This window comes from Nesoenas mayeri (assembly GCF_963082525.1).
Source record: "Nesoenas mayeri genome assembly, chromosome: 29".
NCBI lineage: Eukaryota > Metazoa > Chordata > Aves > Columbiformes > Columbidae > Nesoenas > Nesoenas mayeri.
Window position 1 is genome coordinate 1,328,081 of NC_137561.1, and position 23,430 is coordinate 1,351,510.

Consider the following 23,430-nt stretch of genomic DNA (forward strand, 5'->3'; position numbering starts at 1 on the left):
ACAGTGCTGAAAAAGGTACTCCTAGAAAAACACAAGATTGCCTGTGTGTGACAGACGAAGGTCTAAGGGAGTTGGTTTGATTTTTGTCAGAGAACTCTGCCCTGTATTCTCACTGTCTTATTTTTTCTCATGACAGCGCCCCGTGCTCAGGAAAAGCAAATGTCCAACAGCAGCTCCATCACCCAGTTCCTCCTCCTGCTGTTCACAGACACTCGGGAGCTGCAGCTCTTGCACTTCTGGCTCTTCCTGGGCATCTACCTGGCTGCCCTCCTGGGCAACGGCCTCATCATCACCACCATAGCCTGGGACCAGCACCTGCACACCCCCATGTACTTCTTCCTGCTCAACCTCGCCCTCCTCGACCTGGGTGCCATCTCCACCATTGTCCCCAAATCCATGGCCCACTCTCTGTGGGACACCAGGGCCATTTCCTATGCAGGGTGTGTTGCACAGATCTTTCTGTTTGCCTTTTTAGTTTCAGCAGAGCTATATCTTCTCACCATCATGTCGTATGACCGCTACGTTGCCATCTGCAAACCCCTGCACTACGGGACCCTCCTGGGCAGCAGAGCTTGTGTCCACATGGCAGCAGCTGCCTGGGCCACTGGGTTTCTCAGTGCTCTGCTGCACACGACCAATACATTTTCACTGCCCCTGTGCAAGGGCAATGCCCTGGGCCAGTTCTTCTGTGAAATCCCCCAGATCCTCAAGCTCTCTTGCTCACACTGCTACCTCAGGAAACTTGGGGTTATCATGTTTAGCGCTTCTTTTTTTGAGGGATGTTTTGTGTTCATTGTGGTGTCGTATGTGCAGATTTTGAGGGCCGTGCTGAGGATCCCCTCTGAGCAGGGACGGCACAAAGCCTTTTCTACTTGCCTCCCTCACCTGGCCGTGATCTCCCTGTTCATCAGCACTGTCATATTTGCCCACGTGAAACCCCCTTCCAACTCCTCCCCATCCCTGGACCTGGTGGTGTCTGTTCTGTACTCGGTGGTGCCTCCAGCAGTGAACCCCCTCATCTACAGCATGAGGAACCAGGAGCTGAAAGTGGCACTGAAGAAGCTGATTCAGTCATTTTTCTTTCAGCAGCAATGAGTTACTCATGTCTCTTCAGAAGTGATTTCCAGTTCATCTCAGGAACCTCCTGTGCATTGAGCATTTCATCTGTGATAACCATGTTTGTCAAGGAATTTCTTCACCCACGACACTTCTCCAGAGCAGTGACTCAGAGGCCTGTCTACTTGTTTCTGGGGCCCTGGTACAGCTGGTGTCCTGTGTCACATCTCTGTAATACAGGTGTGGACCCATTTTGAAATCACTGTATTTCTGAAATTGCAGCCATCTTTTTGAAACACCCCACAAAAGGGGATTTCCTCAGTCTCAGTATTTGGAGCTTGGGCTCTTCTTCCAAGGCTGTGGTCAGCCTGAATAAATTTCCCCCACAAGGCCATGCTGCTGTGCTTGTGTTTTTCATGGCTCAGGGGAGGACATGGGGCACCATGTTACGTCATGGTGCTGGTCTGAGTGTCCATCTGTGGGTGCCCAGTGTTCCTGGAGATGGTGAAGGACCTTCCGTGATCTGCCTTGGACTGTCTCGCTGTGGTTTCCAGGCACCACAGCCTGCTCCCTGTGCTCTGTGCTTCAACAGGGGAATGAATGACCCACAGAACCCTATTTCTGCATTCCCCAGCTCAGGGCAGGCTGCTCTGTCACTGCGGTAGCGGGAGCAGCATGAAGAGCTCCTGGCCAGGAGTCGTGTGCTGGTGAGAGGGGCTGGCACAGGAGGAAACCAGAGCAGAGGACAAAGCGGGGCTGGCCTTGCTTCCATCATGTCATGGCTGCCCCCAGCCCTTAGGCTGATAGGCTGATCCCCCTCTCTGTCCCACTCCATCTATCTATCCACCCATCTGTCCATCCATCCATCCCAGTACTCCATCTGAGAGAGCTGCCCCCTGCCTCATCACGTTTCTCATCCCAAAGAGATCATATAATAATTTAAGTTGGGAGAGACTCTCAAGATCATTGAGTCCAATTATTAACCTAACTCTGGCACTAAACCATGTCCCTAAGAACCTCATCTATATGTCTTTTAAACACCTCCAGGGATGGTCACTCAACCACTCCTTGGGCAGCCTGTTCCAATGCCTCACAAACTCTTCCATGAAGAAACTTTTCCTAATACATGAACTGAATATTCCCAGGTGCAACTTGAGGCTGTTTCCTCTCATTCTACCACTTCCTACATTGGAGAACAGACCAACAACCTCCATGTTCCAACCTCCTTTCAGGTAGCTGTAGACAGCAATAAGGTCTCCCCTCAGCCTTCTTTTCTCCAGGCTAAACAACCCCAGTTACCTCCATTGCTCCCCATCTGACTTGTTCTCCAGACCCCTCACCAGCTTTGTTGCCCTTCTCTGAACTCACCCCAGCACCCCAAGGTCTTTCTTGTAGTGAGGGGCCCAAAACTGAACACAGGATGTGAGGTGCATCCTCACCAGTGCCAAGAACAGAGGGATGATCACTTGCCTGGTCCTGCTGGCCACACTATTCCTGATGCATGCTGGGGTGCTGGTGGCCTTCTTGGCCACCCGGGCACACGCTGGCTCATGTTCAGTCACTGTGCATCAACACCCCCAGGGCCTTTTCCATTGGGCAGATTTCCAGCCGCTCTTCCCTGAGCCCGTAGTGCTGCCTGGGGTTGTTGTGACCCAAGTGCAGGACCCAGCACTGGGCATGAAATTGAACAAGTCCAAGAGTTGGATTGTTCACCTGGGATAGAGTAGCACTGAGTGCAAGTGTAGATTGGGAGAGAGCGGCTGGAGAGCAGCCCTGCAGAAAGGGATCTGGCGTGATGGTTGGCCACAGGGTCAACAGGAGGCAACACTGTCCAACAGCAGTCAAGACAGTAACCCCAATCCTGGGGTGCATCAAACACAGCATGGCCATGTGGTCAAAAGAGGTGACTATGCAGCTGTATTCAGCATTAGTGCGGCCTCATCTTGAGAGCTGTGTGCAGTTCTGGGCCCTACATGTTTTTACAACAAGGACGTAAAGGTCCTTGAATGCATCTAGACAATCCCCAAGCCCATTGGAGGCCCTTAGGAAGAGTTCCTCTCTCCAAATATCCAGCCCAGCTTGTTGCTGCATGAACAACCAGGAGAAACTGCCCCTGGACCCTCATTCCAGACTCCATCTCCTCCACCCCACACAGGCCATGCTCTCCCCCTTGGCACTGAGGTGGTTCCAGGGACCCAAGAGACACCTGTAGGAGGAGATGTTGGATGGGGATATGGTGTCCTTCAGTGCTCCTCATGGTGCCTCCTGCTGGGCTTTGTGCCACTGGTCACAACCCTCTGAGCCTGGATGTTCAGCCAGTTCTCAGTGGTGCTGAGCAGGAACATGCCCACGAGCACATTGGGCTGCACTGGGAGGAGCGTGGCCACCCAGACAAGGGCAGTTATTGCCCATCGTGACTCAGCACTGGTGTGGTCACATCTGGAGCCGTGTGTCCCAGTGTGAGGTTCCCCATTCTGGAGGAACAGGAGGAGCTGTCGTGTGGCCAGAGAAAGTCTGGGTCATGTGTGGAGTAGTAGTAGTAGTGTGTACTACTGGTGTACTACACCCAGTGTGTAGCCTGGTTAAGTGGAGCGTGAGGAAACGTGCTGTTTCTACTGAAATTGAGTTGATTTTCTTCATGGATTTTGAACCACTGTCCTTCACAGTCAGTACAGTCTTTTGTTTAGATTTACTATGAGAATAATGAGGTTACGCTGTTTCTTCCCTGGGATAGAGTTCATTTTGTCTTTTAGCAGCTTTACAGTGTTTGCCATTTGCTATGAAAGGAATGTCAGGACTCACTGGTATCTCGGCTGTTGTCAGGAAAACCAAGGACTTCTTTGGCCATCCAGCTGTGGATGCAGATTGGCGGGAGGGGACACAGACAGGACAGCACCTGGATTGACATGCAGGTCAATCAAGGAGCTATTCTCTACCATTAGTGTCATGCTCGGTATAAAGCTGGAGATGCCGTTTCCAGCCCATTAGTTTTGGTTTTCTCTCTGCTTTGCTTAGCTGTGTTCGGAAGTTCCATTCTATTGGGAGTTCATTGTTAGTTCAGTTTTACGATGTTTTCCAGTTTTTCAGTTGGCCCTTGGGCCTCTCTGCTTTTTGCACTTGTACTTTCTCTTGCTGGGATCAGCTGTTCAGGACCAGGGTGCTCTCTTCTTTTGGGGTGCCTGTTCAGCACAACTGGAGTTCTATGGGGGATTGCACTGAGTGTCATATACTTTACTTTGTGTATTTTAGTATAAGTATAATATTACTAGTAGCGTATTATTTTCATTGTCTTATTATTTTTTTTTTCTAAATCCACAAGTTTCTCCCTTCCTATTCAGTTGTCTCCCTTATCCCACTTGGGGACTGGGAGCAGGATGTGAGCAGCTCTCATGGTCTTGGTTGGTGGGTATGGTAAAACCATGACAAGAAAGGGCAGTAGTAGCTTCAGAAATCTTGAAAATCACTTTCCAAGATGATGGGAGCAGAGAAACAGCATGAGGAAGGAAACCATCAGAAACTGCAGCTCTGGAGGTCCAGAGTGGAGCTCAGGATAAACAAATGTCATTCTGAGCGCAGTGCTGTGTTCATTCAGAGGGACTCTGGATCAGCCATGACTCTGTGTTTCCAGGAACAGCTGGTGAGGATGGAGAGACAGCAGCACAGGTGGGGACACACTGGGCTGAGAACAAGGTGGGGAAGCGCATGGGGTGTCTGCAGCCTGTGGGGAAACAGCCACAGGCCTGGGACAGTGCAGGATGGACCGTGGTGGACATGGCCAAGGGCGCTGGCAAGGCTGGATGTCCCTGAAAGAGCCAAGGTCTTTGTCCCCTTGGCTCTGGCTGATGTCCCTGCCAGCGAGGCCTAAGAGGAGACACATGGTTTTCATGGCCATGGCACCCCATTGCCTCCTTGCACCCCCAGGGAGTGTCACACCATTGTCCTGCACTGGGCATCGCACTCCCCACAGCCCCAGGAAGAGCCCTGAGCCACACGTGAGGGACAGGATCTCCCTTCCAGGGGCAGGGGCTCAAGGCTTGGCCATTGTCCTTCATCAGACAAACCAAGGGCTTTCTCAGCATCAGAGCTGCTGCACTTTGCCTTTGCCTGATGCAATCACTGCCTCCAATTATCTGCTCTAACGAGTCCCTGGGGAGGCTTTGTCAGTAACAGCCCTCAGTGGGGCCCATTAATGCTTCAAGGCACTTTGGAGTTTGTTCTGGCTTGGACTTCTTGAGCAAATTCTTCAGTCTGTGCTTGGTATTTGACGTTCATGGACTCAGCACCAAATACACCATGGGGCTCATTAAAACACAGAAAGCCCTAATGAGCGATGTTTATTTCCCTAATTTTCTTCACATCTTCCAGACTTGTAGAACTAACTGTAGAGGTTTCAATGGGACACTTGCTGATGAAGGTTTCAAAGAAGATTTCATGAAGGAGGGTTTTTTCTTTCCAGGGTATTTTCTGTCATGTTTTAAGTGTATAGAAGAAGTGACAGCAGCATTCTACACTGGACATTGATCCTGAGGGTCTCCTGAAGACATCTGGACAGGCAGGAGAACAGTCCTTGAGGCTGGACACTGTATGGACAACCTGGCTCCTCACCCCCACCCCCAGTCTGCCGCTTCCCTCATTGGCCACCAGAGATTGCATCACTTTTCCTCCATCAGACTTCTCCGCTGAGCTCTGCAGGAGATGCTGCAGCTCCTGTGCACCAGCTCCACCTGCTCTCCTGTGCAAACACTGCACAGTTCAATCAACAGCAAAACACTTTCCTCAGCTGTGTGTGTAAGTGGATCTGATGAGGTCCAGCATCTACAAGGGACACCCACACAAGAACTGCTTTAGACAGAGAGAGAGGAGAGGATAGAAATAAACACAATGAACGTGTTGACTGCCATGTTAATTAGAGCTCTGAAGAACGGGGCAAGTTTGTAACTCCCTGAAGCTCAAAGCAGAAACCAGACAGTTGAGAGGCCACTGAATGACCAACGAGCAAGTGGAGGAGAAACCTGAGAGCACTGGGAAGGGCAAACGTCCAGACAGGGCTGGAAAGTTGTCCTTGGACAGGGACATTTAATCAGGAGAGGTGGGAACTCCTGAATGACGAGGGAGATGAAATCATAGAGTGTTGGTAATAGAAGTACAGGGGAAGATCGATATTTCTTCTCCTACCCTTAATACATCTTTCATCAGGTGTCTCACCATAAACAGCCAGGGCCATTTTAGGGCCCCAGTGTACCTGAGGTGCTGGCCTGGGATTGACATCTGTCACACAGGACCTGGGGAGACCAGAGCACCTTGCAGTGCAGGTGGAGCCTGGGCAGGGGTTCTCGGGGCATCTACACTGGCACCAGGTGTTTGTGTCCCTGGAGCTGAAGACATTTGTGTCCTAGATACATGCCCAGTTCTGGAGAACTCTTTCCTTTCCAAAGAAAAGTAACTCCCTGATAAAGACGTTAAAATTAATTAATTAATTAATTAAAAATATGTTGACACCTTCCTTTGCTTTGGATCTTTGACTTCAGTTCTTCTTATTTTAATTGTCATTGACATCAACTGACATCTGATGAGCCTGCAGGCATGAAGCCAAGATCATGTTGTGTCTTGCACAGCGCCCCATGCCCTCTGAACCTGCCCTGCCCAGGACTCCTCACACGTTGCCCAGAGCGAGTCACACTGAGGTGTTGGCTGTTTCCCTGGCTGAGATGTTGGTTTAGATGGTCACCTACAGCACAGGTGGGTCCTGCCCCATCATCACCTGCTCTGCTCCAGTCTGAAACAGAGCCCAACATCACAATGGGATCATGAGAGAACTGAGGTTGAAGGGACCTCAGGAGTCTGCAGTCCAACCCGTCACCAACTGGGTCACACCAAGGTGTTCAAGCCTTGATTCAATCAGAGCTTTAGCAGGACTAGAGAAGTGATCACCCCTTTGTACTGGGCACTGGTGAGGCTGCACCTTGAATCCTGGGGTCAGTTTGAGGCCCCTCATGGCAAGGAAGACATTGAGGTGCTGGAGAGAGTTCAGAGGAGGTGACAAGGCTGGTGAAGGGTCTGGAGCTGTCTCATGAGGAGCGGTTGAGGGAGCTGGGGCTGTTCAGCCTGGAGAACAGGAGGCTGAGGGGAGACCTTCTCGCTGTCCACAACTGCCTGAAAGGAGGTTTTATCATGGACGGTGTTGGTCTCTTCTCCCAAGTAGCAAGTGATAGGACAAGAGGAAATAGCCTCAAGTTGCACACGGAGAGGTTTAGATTGGATATTAGGAAAAAATATGTCCTGGAAAGGGTTTTCAAGCATTGGAACAGGCTGCCCAGGGCAGTGGGGGAGTCAGCACCCCTGGAGGTGGTTTCTTCAGGAAAAGGATTCTGAAGCAATGGAGCAGACTGCCCATTGACGTTGTGGAGTCCCCATCACTGAAGGTGTTTAAAACACAGATAGATGGGGCTCTTAGGGACACAGTTTAGTGCCACATTTAGGTTATGATTGGACTCGAAGATCTTAAGGGTCTCTTCCAGCCACAATTATTCTATTATTCCATGATACGTCATTTTTGCCATTTTCTTTCTCAGAGGACCATGCAGCCTCCCTGAGAGCCAGGACTTTTCTGAGGTGTTTGGGAGACATGTCACGGTCACACCAGCCAGTTCCACCAGCCCCTGTCTGTCCCTTCCCAGACCAAACCTCTTCTCCATATCCCAACCTTCCAGGCGAGTTTCTGGGACACAGTAAATGCTGTCCAGGTCCTCTGGGCCTGTTCAGAGAGAGCAGCTTGACAACATGGTGATGGGCTCTCTGTGCACCTCAAAGCTTTCCTGACCATTTTTCTCCATGTCCCCCTTGTACCCAACCTTTCTGGTCCTTGAACTGTACATGAGGGGGTTGATCAGGCATGTAGAGAAGGAGTAGAAAAAAGGCTTTGCCAAACTGCCTTGGGAGGGCTGTTCTGGGCATCCCACAGACCAGGATGAGGGTGCTGGAGAAAACAGTGGCATTGGTGAGAGGTCCAGGTGGAGATGGCCTTGTGTCTGTCTACACTGGGGTAGAGCAGTGATGCATTCATGGGATGCCCATGTGAACAGGAAGGGGACAAATGGCTCTAAAATGCCTTCCAGCCAGTTCTTTACCCATCGCAGATACACCATCCAGGCCACGAGCTGCAGCTTCTCCAGGAGATGCTGTGGGACACGGTGTCAAAGGCTTCACTGCAGTCTAAGGACACAACACCCACAGCCCGTGTGGCGGATTCACTGCCCACGACAGACTTTCCCTCATCTGCTCAGCGGTCACCTTGTCACAGAAGGAGATCAGGCTGGTCAAGCAGGACCTGCCTTTCATCAAGCCATGCTGATTGGGCCCCATTGCTCGTCTGTGTGTGTGACCTCACAGTCCTTTGCCAGGCATGTTCCTGCTGTTGGCCAATCCCCTGTAGAGGCAGAAGTGACCTCACAGTGCCCTCCACACCCATTGGTTCCTACTGGACTATGAGTTCCTGAGACACAGTGACCGCACGGCATCGTACCCATCATCGCCCTCCTTGTGGTCCAGTGTGTGAGCAGATCAAACTGAGCTGCTTTCATCCAATGTATCTGATAGATTTCCTGTCAAGGGTTTGAGTGGAGAAACGTTCCTCAGAGGAGCTGCTGTATTTACTCTGGGGCATTTTATATCTCCAAGGAAAAGATTCATGGAATCCTACAATAACACAGGTTGGAAGAGACCTCTGAACACCATCTCTGTCCCACTGACCTTTATGGCACCCCAAGGAACAGCTGATGGCATTTGTGCTCCCTTGGGTTCATCTCACCACATGCACACACTGGACATGCACGTGATTACGTAGTATTTCATAGAATCAAGGAATCTCCTGAGTTGGAAGGACCCACAAGGATCATGGAGTCCAAGTCCTGTCCCTGCACAGGACACCCCGCGGGTCACCCCATGTGTCTGAGGACGTTGTCCAGTCTCTTGTTGAACACTGTGAGGTTGGGGCCGTGACACCTCCCTGGGGAGCCTGTTCAGTGTCCAGCACCTCTGGGGGAAGAACCTTTTCCTCATGTCCAACCTGAACCTCCCCTTGCACACCCTTCTTCCATTCCCTTGGGTTCTGTCATTGGTGACGACAGAGAAGAGATCAGTACCTTCCCCTCGCTCTCCCCTTGTGAGGAACCTGTAGTCACCATGAGGTCTCCTTTGAGTCTTTTCTTCAGCTCTGATGCTCAGAAACCCCTTGGTTTGCTTTCTGCAGCAGAAAGGAGGAGCCATGAGCTCCAGGCAATGGGAAGGGGGATCCTGTCCCTCACACACGGCTCTGGACTCTTCCTGGGACCGTGGGATGTGGGTGTGCAAGGCCCAGGGAAGGACAACACTGGGACAACAACTTCCAGCTTCCCCATGGGGCTGCAAGGAGGCAGCGAGGCCCCAGTGCCATGAGGACAACATGTCTGCTCCTGGGGTCAGTGGCAGAGACAACTGCCCTGGCCAAGGGGACACAGACCTGGGTTCTGTGGGTCCCTTCCAGCCTTACAGTGCCCTTTGCTATGTCCACCACAGGCTGTTCCACACGGTGCTGCCCCTGCCCCTCTTTCCCTGCAGGCTGCAGACACCCATCTCACTTCCCACCTGCTCTCACCCAGCATCTCTGCACCTTCACTGCTGTGTCTGCACCCTCACCGGCTGCTCTTTGGAGCACAAACCATGGGCTGATCCAGCTCCCTCTGGGTCACCTCTTGCACCACAGCACTTGCATCACTTGCACTTTGCCATGATCTTCTAAATCCCATGAGTGCTGCTGACCTTTCAGCTTCTCTGACAGACACGACCATGTCCCTGCCCATGTCCTGTCATGTTCTCAGGTGGGATGGACATGACAACTCGTCTCTCTTCCTGGCTAAGACCTATGGGCCCTTGGGCAGAGATTCTTTCCCAGCCATGTCCCTGCTGCTGGGCTGTCACCTCCAGACACAGAACTGACCCCATTGGCGTATTGGTTACATAACCATTTTACCACTACACATGCTTGTTGAGAGAGGGTCCCGGGCTGAGCCTGGGGCTTCCATCCTGGGGATGTGTGTTTTAGTATTAGAATGAGCGTAAAAGGAGTAAAGCTCAGCTACAGGACACTTCATGTAACCGTCTTGAGACCAATGTTACAACAAGACTCAGCTAATTGTGCAGTCTCCAGAGTGTCTGCGCTGCAAGGACAGTATTCTTTGCAGGTTCTTATTAGGTGTTTTAAAAGTGACGTTTATCTTTGTTAGCAGAGCAGACTGACCAAACCTAAGAGGATTCACATATTTTAGGTTAGGTTAGCAGAGGATTTACATATTTTATGTGGGATGGTGTTTTGGCTGACTCAGGTTCATGTCACTTCACGTACATGATGTGCATGCTCACATCTTATCAGTACAAACCAAACATGAACCTCTCACCTATTCATTCAGTGTAACATTCAGTGTAATTCCATGGATGGACAAAGACCTCTGAGCTGGGGTGAGAGGCCAGTGCTGGAAATAGTGGTTGTGAGGGGCCAGTCCATGGTAATTGACCTGGGGCTCCTTCCACGGGGTGTCCAGTGCACAGGGGCACAGCCTAGCCCTGCTCTGCTGGTCCTGCAGGTCTCTGGCAGGAGCCTGGCTGTGAGAGGACACTGCTGTGTGACAGCCCTGCACACACACACTGTTCAGCTGCACGCTGATGTTTCATCTGTGGTCACTTCTGTAGGAATAACCTTGAGACAAACTTTGCAGGAAGATATAAACCATCATGCACTGCCCAAAGAAGATCACTTTTCCTTGTGCAAGTACCTTTACTGAGGCCAGCTCTGTCACAGCAGTGCCCATTGCCTGTCCCTGCCTGCGCCCACAGCACTGACACACAGCAGGACGGTGACCAAGCTGCCAGAGCACTCAGGCCTTGCACCAACACCAGGGATGAGAAGGAGAGTGTGGAGTGGAACCAGAACAGCTCTGGGAGAACAAGCGCTGCTGCTCCCTGGCAGGGCTGCCATGCCAGAGCCGTTTTCCTCTCCACCACGCACAGGAACTGTCCCTGCAGCTCCAAAAAGCGTTTGCAGGAGGGATATAGTGAAAAACAAGTCACTAAAGAGCCCTTTATTTTGTTTAGAGACAAGGAGAGCACTGCTGCTCATTTAGCAGCCAACATTATAGAAGTAAATCCAGCAGTGAAAGGGGATGACAACAATATCACAATAAAAGAACAAGCAACAACAGTAGAAAATCCAGTTGACAGGCTGGGCTTGTAATTAGCTACATTAAAGCTCCTGTATAGAAGAAGATGGCCAGTTTATTGCTTCTGAAAACAGAGGCATATGAGTTTGCACAGGGCATCCTTGAGCTCCTGGTTCCTCATGCTGTAGATGAGGGGGTTCACTGCTGGAGGCACCACCGAGTACAGAACAGACAGCACCAGATCCAGGGATGGAGAGGAAATGGATGAGGGTTTCAGGTGGGCAAACATGGCAGTGCTGAGGAACAGGGAGACCACGGCCAGGTGAGGGAGGCAGGTGGAAAAGGCTTTGTGCCGTCCCTGCTCAGAGGGGATCCTCAGCACGGCCCTCAAGATCTGCACATAGGACACCACAATGAACACAAAACACCCAAATACTACTAATATACAAACCACAATAAGCCCAAGTTCCCTGAGGTAGGAGTGTGAGCAGGAGAGCTTGAGGATCTGGGGCATTTCACAGAAGAACTGGCCCAGGGCATTGCCCTCGCACAGGGGCAGTGAAAAGGTATTGGCCGTGTGCAGCAGAGCATTGAGAAACCCAGTGGCCCAGGCAGCTGCTGCCATGTGGACACAAGCTCTGCTGCCCAGGAGGGTCCCGTAGTGCAGGGGTTTGCAGATGGCAACGTAGCGGTCGTACGACATGATAGTGAGAATAGAATACTCTGCTGTGATAAAGGTGAGAAACAAAAAGAACTGTGCAGCACATCCTGAGTATGAAATGGCCCTAGTGTCCCACAGGGAATTGACCATGACATTTGGGACAGTGGTGGAGATGCAGCCCAGGTCGAGGAAGGCGAGGTTGAGCAGGAAGAAGTACATGGGGGTGTGGAGGTGCTGGTCCCAGGCTATGGTGGTGATGATGAGGCCGTTGCCCAGGAGGGCAGCCAGGTAGATGCCCAGGAAGAGCCAGAAGTGCAAGAGCTGCAGTTCCCGTGTGTCTGTGAATGGCAGGAGGAGGAACTGGGTGATGGAGCTGCTGTTGGACATTTGCTTTTCCTGAGCACGGGGCGCTGTCATGAGAAAAAAAAAAAGACAGTGAGAATCCAGGGCAGACTTCTCTGACAAAAATCAAACCAACTCCAACAGACCCTCCCCTGTCACACACAGACACTCTTGTGTTTTTCTAGGAGTACCTTTTTCAGCACTGTGGCTGCAGCCCTGCTTGGGGCTGGAAAATATGCAACCAGGACCAGGGCCTCTGCCCATGGGCGGTCGATAAGTCAGCCCAGCTCTGCAGAAGTGGGACCAGGGAACGGTGGGGACTGTCCTGGTTCTGCTAACACAGAAGGGCTGTCAGCACTTGCTTTCCCAGTGACAGGAAACAGAGATGGTGAAGATAGTTTAGGAGTTCCAGGTTTTTTTACATATCCCCCGATATTCACTGCAGAGTGTTGTTGGGTGTCAGAAACCCTCAGCATTTCTGCTGCACTCAGGGAGAACAGAGCGAGTCCTGCGAGATCAGAGGGTGCCTATGGGTCAGTGCAGAGTGAGGGCAGCTGCTCTGTCCCTCTGTCCTGCTCCAGCTGCCATGGGATTTCACCTTTCTGAGATGGGCGCTGATCATACTCCCATGTTACCCTGAAAAGCCACCAGGCACTGCTGAGAGCAGAGGGACCCACCTCAAACCAGGACAGGTCTCACCCTTTCCTAAGGTCTCAGCACCCAACGTTTAGCCCAGGACACACACGGCTCATTCCCTAGCCCCACAGACTGCATTGCCCACAGCCCACAGGTCAGAGCAAAGCTGGGACACGTGTGCCCATGGACACACCTGCAGGAAAGGACCCACAAGATCAGGCTGTGACTCTGCAGCTGAAACTGCCATCCCCAGAGAGCCTGACAGCAAGAACAAGATCCCAAGAGCAGTGACCCAGAGCAGGGGAGCAAGAAGAAAATGCGGTGAGGGTGGGGGTGAGAGAGACCAGGGCAGAGGCAGCCGGGCACTCAGACAGCGTCCCCCTTCCCCAGCTGTGCAGCCACCTCCCAGACACCAACAGTGCCGGGCAGCTGCTCTCAGCCCCTGTGCTCTGCAGAGAAACTGGAGCTCTGGCTGCACAGGAGCTGCTTCATGCCTTGGAGCCCCCGGCCCTGAGGGCAGAGGCTTTGCTGGGTGGGACAGGAGGCCAGGGGGCTGCTCACAGGAGGGATCTGACCTGCAGGGGGTCACAGGGAATTTTCTCTCTTCTCCCTCCCATAACAATTCTGGGTTTGGTTTCCTCTCATTTCTGATCATTTCCCTGCTGCCTGGAGATTCTCCCCTGGGAGGTGTTTCCCTGTCCATGTCTGTTCCCTGTCAGTGCTCACAGACCATCTCACCCTCTGTGCCCTCCCCCTGGCCCTACAGATCCTGCCTGTTCACAGGCACTGCCTGGGGGCATCTTCCTGTTTACAGGCTGGAAAACAGATTACAGATTAAGTGTAAGGTGTCCAGCAAAGGTGATGCTGGTTCTGCATGGGCAGAGGAGAGGCAAGGCATGCCAGGATTCTCTTAAAGACCTACTGCAGTTCATGTGTCTCAAGTATTTGTTTAAAATTAAGAACAGCCTTAATCACCACCCATTCCCCAGAGTAGGAGACTGAAAACACAGACTCAGGGAGGTTCCTTATCTTTGTAGTACTCTTTGTCTTCTTCTCCTTGAAACCTCCTCTTGTCAATATTCTGGAATGAGCTGGAGCTGTGAGCAGCCCCGACCCACGGAGAACCCAGCAGCAGAAGGACCCTGCCCTGCCGGGGGTCGCTCCTTCCCCCCACAGCTTCTTCCCTCAGTGCAGAAGGCAATCCCTGCTCTGCAGCACATCCTCCCCTCTGATCAGAGAACCTCTGAGAGCTGTACTTACATCTCTCGCAGGCTCTGCAATGTGACAGCTTTCTGAGATCCTACCAAGATTTGCAGATTCAATGCCCTGCAGCCACAGGCTTCATATCTGAGAGGATTTCATTTCCAGTGACCTCTCAGCATCCTCCCAGCCCAGACTGCGTTTCCCTCTCTGTGCCTGGCTCCTGTGCCCTCGATGCTGCAGGCAGAGCCCTCAGCCCTGCTGCGTGTGCAGAGGAGCTGCTCCTGGGCAGAGCTGTCTCTCTGCAGCGCTGCCGCTGCCATGAGCTCCCTGTGTCCCAGGAGCCCAGCCCAGCTCAGCAGCACAGGAGCAGCCCATGATGTCCCTTTCTCTGTCCCCTCTGAGCTCCTCCAGGTGTCCCTGGGGCTCCAGGGGCACAACTTTGAAGTTGAAGTAATCAGTGATGTTGATTCCTTCTCTCTCCTCTTTAGAGACATTTCTTTCCAGCATTTTATTTTTCATTTTAAAAAAATAAATCGGTATGAGAATCAACTTTTCTTGTCCCATCGTTAGATAGAACACCAGAAATGTTACAGCAAAGGATCTAATTTCTCCAAGTCGGAGGAGGAATATCTTCAGGTGAATTAACTTAGGCATTTTGTTCTGGTTTTACACTCCTAGGTCTAGAGAGACATTGATCAGTCTCTGGCCATGTCATGTCTGTGCTCTGCAGCAAAGCCTTTGCACACATGGGCTCTTGGGCACTTGGCACCAGGTTTCTTGTGCAGGTCAGAGCTGGGCTGGTGCCACAGCTGGGGTGGCTCAGCCCAGATGTGAGGCCATGTCCTCATCCAGGGACCTGACTGGGGAGCTGGAGCTGTCAGTGCTGCAGACAGAGCTGTGACACGGATGGAATGAACTGCCAGGCAGGGTGGCAGGAGTGAGTTCGTCTGGTCTCAAGGACAGCAGCCTCCAAGCAAAGCAACAGCCGAGAGCAGAACTCAGTCCAGACCTGGAAGGCAATTCAAGAGCCCCATAATGAGCTGTTACTACTGCAGGAACAGTTAAAGGAGAAATAAAGACACTGTGTGGCTGTGAATTTAATATGTGAAACAACTGAAATTCTCTGTGTCTCTTGTCGTCAGTCTTCACCTGCAAGGTCTCCCAGGCCTCTGTGGCTGGAGGCAGAACAACTAGCAGAGGATGGGGATCAAGTCAGGGGTCACTGGAACTAACACAATCCTCTCCAGTCTATGGGACAGCAGGGGCAGCATCCCAGGAGCTGGGACAGCAGGACCATGTCACAGTGAGGCCACTCTCCACCATCTGTGAAAGCTCATGGAGACTGGGGGGACTCCCTGACCACTGGCAGCTCTCACACAGTGTGTGCACTTTTCAAAATGGCCCATGGGTGAGCAGGGGAACTAAGGGCTGTGCCTCAGAGCATGGCCACTGGGACCCCATTTCTGGGTGTCTGGAAGAGAAGGTGACGGGGTTTGCCCAGGGCAGGTTGTGCCTGTCCATCCTCTTTGCTTTCTGTGAGGAAAGGACAGGGTTGTGGACGTGGGCAGAGCAGTGGTGGGCTGTTACCTGGAGGTCAGCAAGGCATTCAGCATCATCCCTCACAATATTCTTGTGCCCATGGTAGGATATTATGGTCTGTGTCAGTGTGCAAGTAGATGGGTAAAACCAATCTGGCTGGTTGGGCTTGGAAAGGTGCTGTAGAAAGGGAGAAACTTCCCAGTCCTGAGGACAGTCCAGCACTGGAAGCTGTTTCCCAGGAGTGCGCACTCACTCTGTCCCAGAAAGTGACCAAGATGTGTTTGGATAAAACCCTGAGCAATCAGGTCTGACCCTGCTGTGAGCAGGAGGTTGGTCAAGACACCTCATGAGCTTCCTTGGAGCCTGTATGACGCTGTCCTTCCTTCCTCTTCTCATTTTCAAATTAGGGAGAACTCTCAGGTTCTCCTAGACCACAGAAGTAATTCATATGAGGTGCAGGGCTGCTTTACAAGTGCCCCCGAACAGTCCTGACCACAACTTTTCCATCCACTTTCTTTTGCCCTCAGCCAAGATCTTATTTTTTTGCTGTCCTAATGCCTCTCCAGAAAGAAAAGCCCATGTTGTTAACCCTTTCAGAGCAGGTTGTTCAAGAGGTGTCAGCATCCATGCACAGAGTCTGCACATCAGCCAGACACAAATCCATCATTACAGAAATGGAGACGAGGCTCTTGACCAGCTCCTTGCACCCAGATATCAGCGTGACATGTCTGCTGAGATGCCAGGGAAGACCTAAAATCTACGTGAAGGGTATGTGAGTCCTGGTTGGGTATCCTGGCTTGTCTCCTGACCCATGTGGTGCTTCAGGCTCTGAAGAGAATCAAAACCAGCCATTGGACTGGGGTAGTTCCATTTTACACATGTCACACAGGGCAGATGAGGGAGCTCAGAACTCCAGACTCTGCGGCACAGTTGGGACTGCAGAGACTGGAAATGCAGGTGACAGTGTGTGTCAGTGCACACACATAAAGATTCTGGCTTCCTTTGGGCCTTTGCACTGACCTGGGATCTGTTCCTTGGCCACCTTTGTCTCAAAAAGAAACTGTTCTTCCATGCAACCTCCACATCACACCACATAAGAAATAATTAAAAGGTAGAACAATAATGAAAGAAGCACAATTTGGGGGTAATTCTGTCCAAGAGGTGTACTCTTTAAATGATTAAAACAAAAAAGAAGTGAGAGAAAAAGCATTGTTCTAAGAAATCCTTTCAAGACACAACTGCTGAAATTAAAGAGCTTTAGTTTATCATGACCATCAGTGAGAACGAGGAGTTCCCTGTTACTGTTACTAGTGACAGCAACACTGTTTACAAACATCCTTCAGAGCATCTCCATGTTTCCTGGGCTCCAAAGCTCATCCTGCTCAGAGTTTGACAGGATTGCTGCAAACCCCTGTGACCCAAATCTCTGCAACTGTCTCTGCTCAACAGCCTTTTACCCCAGGAAGGGGAAAACTGCCAATGCAGACACCAACCCAGTGCCCAACCTGCCTGGAGAGCCAGGACAGTTGTGCCACACAACAGCCGCCTCTGAGGGAACCTGGAGGGGATGGGATTGAAATGGTTTCAACCCAAATCAGAGAATCATAGAATCATTTAGGCTGGAAAAGACCCTTAAGAACATAGAGTCCAACCACAAGTCAAACATTGCAAGACCACCACTAAACCATATCCCAAAGCGCCACCTCTCCACGTATTTTAAACACCTCCAGCAATGGAAGCTCCAATCCTGAGCTGGCAGGACACCATTGGCTGCAGTTGGACATAAGATACTGGTCATGGCTGTGAGTTCAGCCCTCGCTGGCAGAATGTCTCACACCCTCACTGAGGAGGGCAGGGGGCTGGGAGATGGGAGCACGTTTCAGTTTCCAGATCCCAGCACAGAGCCCAAACCATCCTGCCCTTGGACTCTGGATCCCATTTCCTGAGATGCAAAGCTGGTGGCCTTCTGAGGATAATCATGTTTAAAGGCATGAATAATCCTTCAAGTGTTTGTGTAATTTGTCTAGGAATGTCAGTCGTACATGCTTATATTTACATATCTGTAAAATATTACTCTGTATCAGTGGTCGCCCCTCTGGCAATGACAATTAAATAGGCATTTGCACTATAAGGCTCCATACCCCATCCACAAGCACACATCTAAGTGGTTCAGATGACGGGTGGTCTGGCAAACGTCACCCTTTGTGTCCCCAGGTGATGGACACTGCTCATGTGCCTCTGCAGAGAGTGGCAGGAGCTGGATCCCCTTCTCGGGACAGACTCCTTCCAGGAGAGACACAGACACAGGGGAACTCATCGGGGCTTTACGGCATTTCGCTCAGCATCAGTTTCAACATACTGCGTGCTATCCTGTGACTGCCCTTTCTGCACAAATGATCATACAAACACAATCATTTAGTGAGACATGGTCATAAAGGGCTGTTATGGACAAGAAAGCTCACCTTGAACTCTGGAGAGAGCGAGGAAGTTCATAATAAGCACCAGGAAGAACCAAGAAGCTCGAGGCCTCTTCTGAAGAGCGGGAGGCCTGAGCAGCCGTGATTGGCCATTGTAGGTGTGGGAGAGGGTCAGGGCATGTCAGGGAGAAGCAATGAGATGGCTGATGGCTTCAGTGAACCCTCCCAGCCATGTCTGAGCCCAGCAATGGAAAGCAGTTGATGTCTGCAGGTGGAGGAGGAACAGGAGGAAGATTTTCCTGGGAATACGGAAGGAGGAAAGGCCTCTCTTGGGCTAATCATGTATGGCAGTGCCATTTGCATGCTGTGGGCATGGCTGTGCCTGGGAGATGGGGAACGGCTGCTGCTGGGGTGGCTGTGCTCAGTCATGGCCCATGAGCTGACCCTGCTCTGCTCCTCTCTTACACTGCCCACACTTGGATGGTCCTCAGGAATCATCCATGAACCTGATGTGTGCATGAACCTCCTAGAGTGATGGGCTATAGATCCAAATAGAGGATTCAAGCAAGTTGGGGACTGGGACATTGAGCTGAGGGGTGACCATTGCCAGGTGTATGAAAGAAGCTGGATGAGTTGTGAGGAATTCACGGGCATTTCCAACTCCACAGAAAACCAGAGCCTTGCAGTTAAAACAACAGCACTTGACATAAAACCCATAACCAAAACACGAAACACTCACACTGACCACAGGAAAAGCCTTGAAAAACATTGGAGAAAGACCTACCAGGTCCCAGGGGTCAGGGCTCAGTCATTCTGGTGATGAACAAGCATCAAGGACTCACATGGCAGAAACTTGGGGTTTGCTTCTGCCCTTCACTTCATTAGAGGTTTGTTCATTCTTTCAGTATCTGCAGTTCAGGATCATGGCACCAGAGGGCTCACTAACATCTTAAATGCTCTTAAATGCCAAAGCTCTGTGCATCATTTTCCTAAAGGCTTCAAGTCTGGTGTGGATGATTAGAGAGATTTCAGGAATAGCCAAACAGAGAGCATTTCCATAACAAATAGCAATAAAGCCAAATTTCTTCTATTTGCTTCCCTGCTCACCCTTCCCTCTCTTTCCAGAACAGGTGGCATCAGCAGCCTCCAGGTCATACTGATGTGTTGCATCTCCTGATACAGACTGAATATGTCAGAAAAGTGGGTACCTAAATCACCATGTGAGTGAGGAGACAGGACAGGAGGCCAGGACACTTCAAGAGGAGTCACACTCCTCTGGGCCAAGAGGTGGGTGTCCCTGGCAATCTCAGGTGCCACAGCACAGCGATACTTGTGTTCAGGAGCTGGTGAAATGACCCATCTCCTGTTCTGTAATGGTGTCTGAGTTTGCTCAGCTCACCCCTGACTTGAGCCTCATCCACTGCTGGGTGTTCTCCATACTCCTGTCTTCAGGAACAAAGTCCCAGGAGACCTTGCTGGTGAAGATGGAGGCAAAGAAGCCATGAAGAACCTCAGTCCCGTCTGATTCTACTCTTATGAAGTTCAGCAGCAGGCCCACGTTCACCCTGTCTATTCTTTCACTGCAAGTGAAGCTCTGTCAGCTCATTTTGCTGCCCTTCCCGTGCAGGTATCAAGTCCAGAGCAGCTTTGGCATCATCCCCACATACTTGGACAAGGTTTCTAAATTCCTCCTTTGCAGCTTCCCCTGCACCCACCTCTTGTGTGCTGCCTTTTGCCCTGGAGCTCCATCAGGTCAGACAAGCAGCCTCACGTGATAAAGTCTTCTGTTTATGGGTACTTGGAGGGATCATTCTTGTGCTTGGAGCAGGATGTCCTGTAAAGATTATCAGATTTCCTGAGATCATTCATGGATCTACTTCCATGTCTCCACTTTTCCCACCATCCCCCAGTATGTCTAAGTGTTCTCCTCTGGAGCCCACCAGCCTGTGCTCTGCTGCTGGCCTTCCTCCCTCCCCTCTGGTGCCTGGGACCCCTCTGTGTCCTGGTCACAACAGCCAAGGTGGACACTGATGATCACATCCCTCACAAGGGTTTCCTTTTTTTCCAGTTCCAAATCCAGGTGAACATCACCCATGTTGCCCCATCAGGCAGCCATGTTAAGCAGTTGACCCAAGATCCTCTGGACTGTTGGCAGCTGCAGCTTTTCCAGGCCAGTGAATGTCAGGGCAATTACAGTTCCCTATAGGTACGTACTCATTGACTGGTGACTTCTTTAGGTTACTGATAGAAAATCTTTTCAATTTTTTCTCCATGATCAAGTAGTTTGCAACAGCCAACACACTGTTAGCCTGTACTGGGCTTACATGGCAAAGTCGTGGAACTGGGTGTGAGTGTGGGTGTGCTACGGTTGTCACCTCTCTGAGAAGACAACAGGAGTTTGACCAACATCAGACAGAGCAGATTTCAGCTGCTCCAATATGGACCCACTCCTTGCCCAATCTGAGCCACTCAGTGATGCTGGCAGCACCTCTGGGATATTGTATTTGAGAAAGGGTACAAAACGCTGCACAACAGCAGGTGGGAGAGAGGAGGGAGGAGATGGGAGAGAAAAGCACTGCAGACACCAAGGTCATATCCCATAGGACCCAAGCAGGTCCCTCAGCAGGGATGAAGTGACCAGTTCTATATCGGGGCAGGAGAACAACCCCATCCATCAGGACAGAGCAGGACCTGACAGGCTGAGCAGTGACCCTGAGGAGAAGGGCCTGGGCACTACAAGGTCCCCACACCAGCCCGTGGTGCACGCTCACCATGAACAAGGCAGCTGCACACGGGGCTGCATGAGGAGGAGCGTGGGGACCCAGACACCTGCAGTTCTCATCCCATTCGGTTCAGCACTGGTGTGACCCACACACACGGGTGTGTGCCAGTGTGCGGCTTCCCAGTCTGGAGCAGCAGGGAGGAACTGCAGAGTGCAGGGCTGTGCCAAGGCAGGTTCAGCACCTTGTGCACATGGTGTGGGGTGCTGAGGGACCTGGGCTGCTTTGGCCCAGCAGCGCTGGGGAGGCTGCAGCAGTGCAGGAGTAGCCTGAGAGTGCTTGAAGGGCGGTTTCAGAGGTGGTGGAGGTTTCTTCAGAGTGGAAAAGAAATAATGGCCCAAAGTGCAGCTGGGGAGGTCCAGGCTGGCCATGAACAGAAAGGAATGTGATGGAAGGGCAATGCTGTGGTGGAGCAGGTCAGCAGAGGGAGTCTGCATCAGCCCAAGGCTTTGTGCTTCAAGGAGCAGCTGGGGAGGATGGAGAGATCTCAGCAAAGGAAGGAAGATGCTCAGACAGGAGCAAGGTGGGGCAGCAGGGGGGATGTCTGCAGCCTGCAGGGACAGAGGTGCAGGGGATGCCACAGCACAGGACAGGCTGTCGTGGAGATGATCACGGGATGGAAAGAGGCTGAAAGTCCCACCAGACATGAGCTCCTTCTCCCCTTGGCTGTGGCTGTTGTCTGCACCTCTGATGCCTGTGAGGAGACACCTTGTCCTTGCAGCACAGGGGTCTCATGGCCTCCTTGTCCCCAGCCAGGAACCTGGGAGGTGTGGGACCATAGTCCTGCCCTTGGCCTTGCACAGCCCCACATCACACTGTCCCAGGAAGGGCCCTGGGCAACGTGGGAGCGACAGGATCTGACTTTCCAGGGCTGGGGATCAGGGCTTGGCCATTTCGTTAATGAATCACATCCAGGTTTACTGATCATCAGAGAATCCTTTACATTTGTTTTCCTGACCTGTCATCACTGCCTCTAGTTTTCTGCTCTAACCAGATCCTGGGAACAGTTGCTCAGTAGGTTCTCTCAGTGGGATCCATTAATATTACAAGAAACTTTGGACTTTACATCTGACTTTGGCTTCTTGAGAAGTTACTTCAGCTTCCCCTCAGGGTCTGAGGTCCAAAGACTCAGCACCAAACCCACCAGAGGGGTCATTAAAGCGCCTTGTGCTGCTCCTGTGCTGCTGAGCCAGGTTGGGCTCCTGGGACACAGGGAGCTCATGGCAGCGGCAGCGCTGCAGAGAGACAGCTCTGCCCAGGAGCAGCTCCTCTGCACACGCAGCAGGGCTGAGGGCTCTGCCTGGGGATCTCAGCAGACGAGCAAGGCAGAGAGAGATTAAAGGTGCTCAGGACTGGAGGGTGACTGAGAGCTCACTGGAGGAGAAACCTTTGCAGCCCTTGCCATGGTAAGTCTCTGGTGTAGGGCAGTGCAGCTGTAGCTCCTGGAGGCATCTCCTGAAACTGGCACAGGCACAACTTGTGGGATCTGTAAGGACGGGGCTCTTGTCAGGCCATGTTGAACAGCTGTGAAGCTGGGTGAGCACCCAGGGGTGCCCAGGGCTGTCCTGCAGAGCAGGGTCCCTGCACCCCAGGGCTGTGCCGGCCAGGGACTCTGCCGCCTGCCAGGGTCAGCGCTCAGCCTGCCCGGGAGATCCCATGGCAGCAGCTGTGGGGGGAAGGAGCGACCCCCGGCAGGGCAGGCAGGGAGCCTGTGGGGTTGAAGGGGGCTGTGTGGGTCAGGGCTGCTCAGAGCTCCAGATCCCCCCACAGACATGGCAGAGGGTCCTTCTGAACAACTACATCAACACAGGAACAGCTGCCAGGGAAGGAGTCTGTGCTTTCAGTTTTCCACTCTTGGTTGGCTGGGTGTGCAGTGTGAGATGGGGATTTATTTCTCTCTTTGGAGAAGACACTGAGACTCCAGTTCTCGTTAGGACGTGTCTGAGCTGCTCCTGAGCCCCTGCACACACAGAGCTGCCCCTGGGCAGTGCCAGGAGGTGTGAGCAGGACAGAGCTGAGCACACAGTGGGTGAGACGGGGTCTGTGACACTGACAGGGAGCAGACCCAGGGACAGACACACAGCTGCAGGCAGCACAGACATGAGCAGGGAGAGGAAGCTACAACCTGAAATGCTTGATATGGGATACAGGACCCCCCTGCAATCCCCTACAGTGGAGACACATTTCCCAGTGCAACCCCTGGTCTCCTCTCCTCCCCAGCAGACCCTCTGCCCCAAAGCCATGGGGTCCAGGTCACCAGTCTCCACCTCAGCAGCTGGACCTCCAGATGAAGGGTTCGTGCAATGTGGTACACAAAAAAGGTGCTAAAAGTACTTGCTCTCCAGTGTCATTATGTGAGTGGCAGCAGCACAGACAGGTAAGGAGAAGGTTCCACAGCATGCCCCTCTGCCTTTCTGTCCTTGCTTTATTTTCTGGTAGCACTGCAGTGTTCTTCCCTGTTTCTCCAATTACAAGCCCAGCCAGTCAGCTAGATTTTCTGGTGTTGTTGGTTGTCTTCTTATTGTGATAATGTTGTCAACCTCTTTCTAATTCACTGTTGTCTTTTCTTTTATAACTGTTGGCTGTGTAAAGGAGAAGCCGTGCTC

The 23,430-nt window shown here is 51.9% G+C and overlaps 3 protein-coding genes across 3 annotated transcripts in view; 1 reads left to right on the forward strand and 2 right to left on the reverse strand.

Moving 5' to 3' along the window:
* LOC308050573 (olfactory receptor 14A16-like) overlaps positions 1-23,430 on the reverse strand; it is a gene marked incomplete at its 5' end in the record, with an annotated part of 276,539 nt that overhangs the window by 228,875 nt on the left and 24,234 nt on the right. The window lies entirely within an intron of this gene.
* Positions 160-1,095, forward strand: LOC308050710 (olfactory receptor 14J1-like; the record flags this gene model as incomplete). The annotated part of the gene is made up of 1 exon (XM_080360859.1): positions 160-1,095. One exon carries the CDS (start codon positions 160-162, stop codon positions 1,093-1,095), a length of 936 nt encoding a protein of 311 aa, XP_080216985.1.
* Positions 11,362-12,294, reverse strand: LOC308050616 (olfactory receptor 14A16-like; the record flags this gene model as incomplete). Its single annotated transcript, XM_080360774.1, has 1 exon — positions 11,362-12,294. The coding sequence occupies one exon, from the start codon at positions 12,292-12,294 to the stop codon at positions 11,362-11,364; it is 933 nt and encodes a 310-aa protein (XP_080216900.1).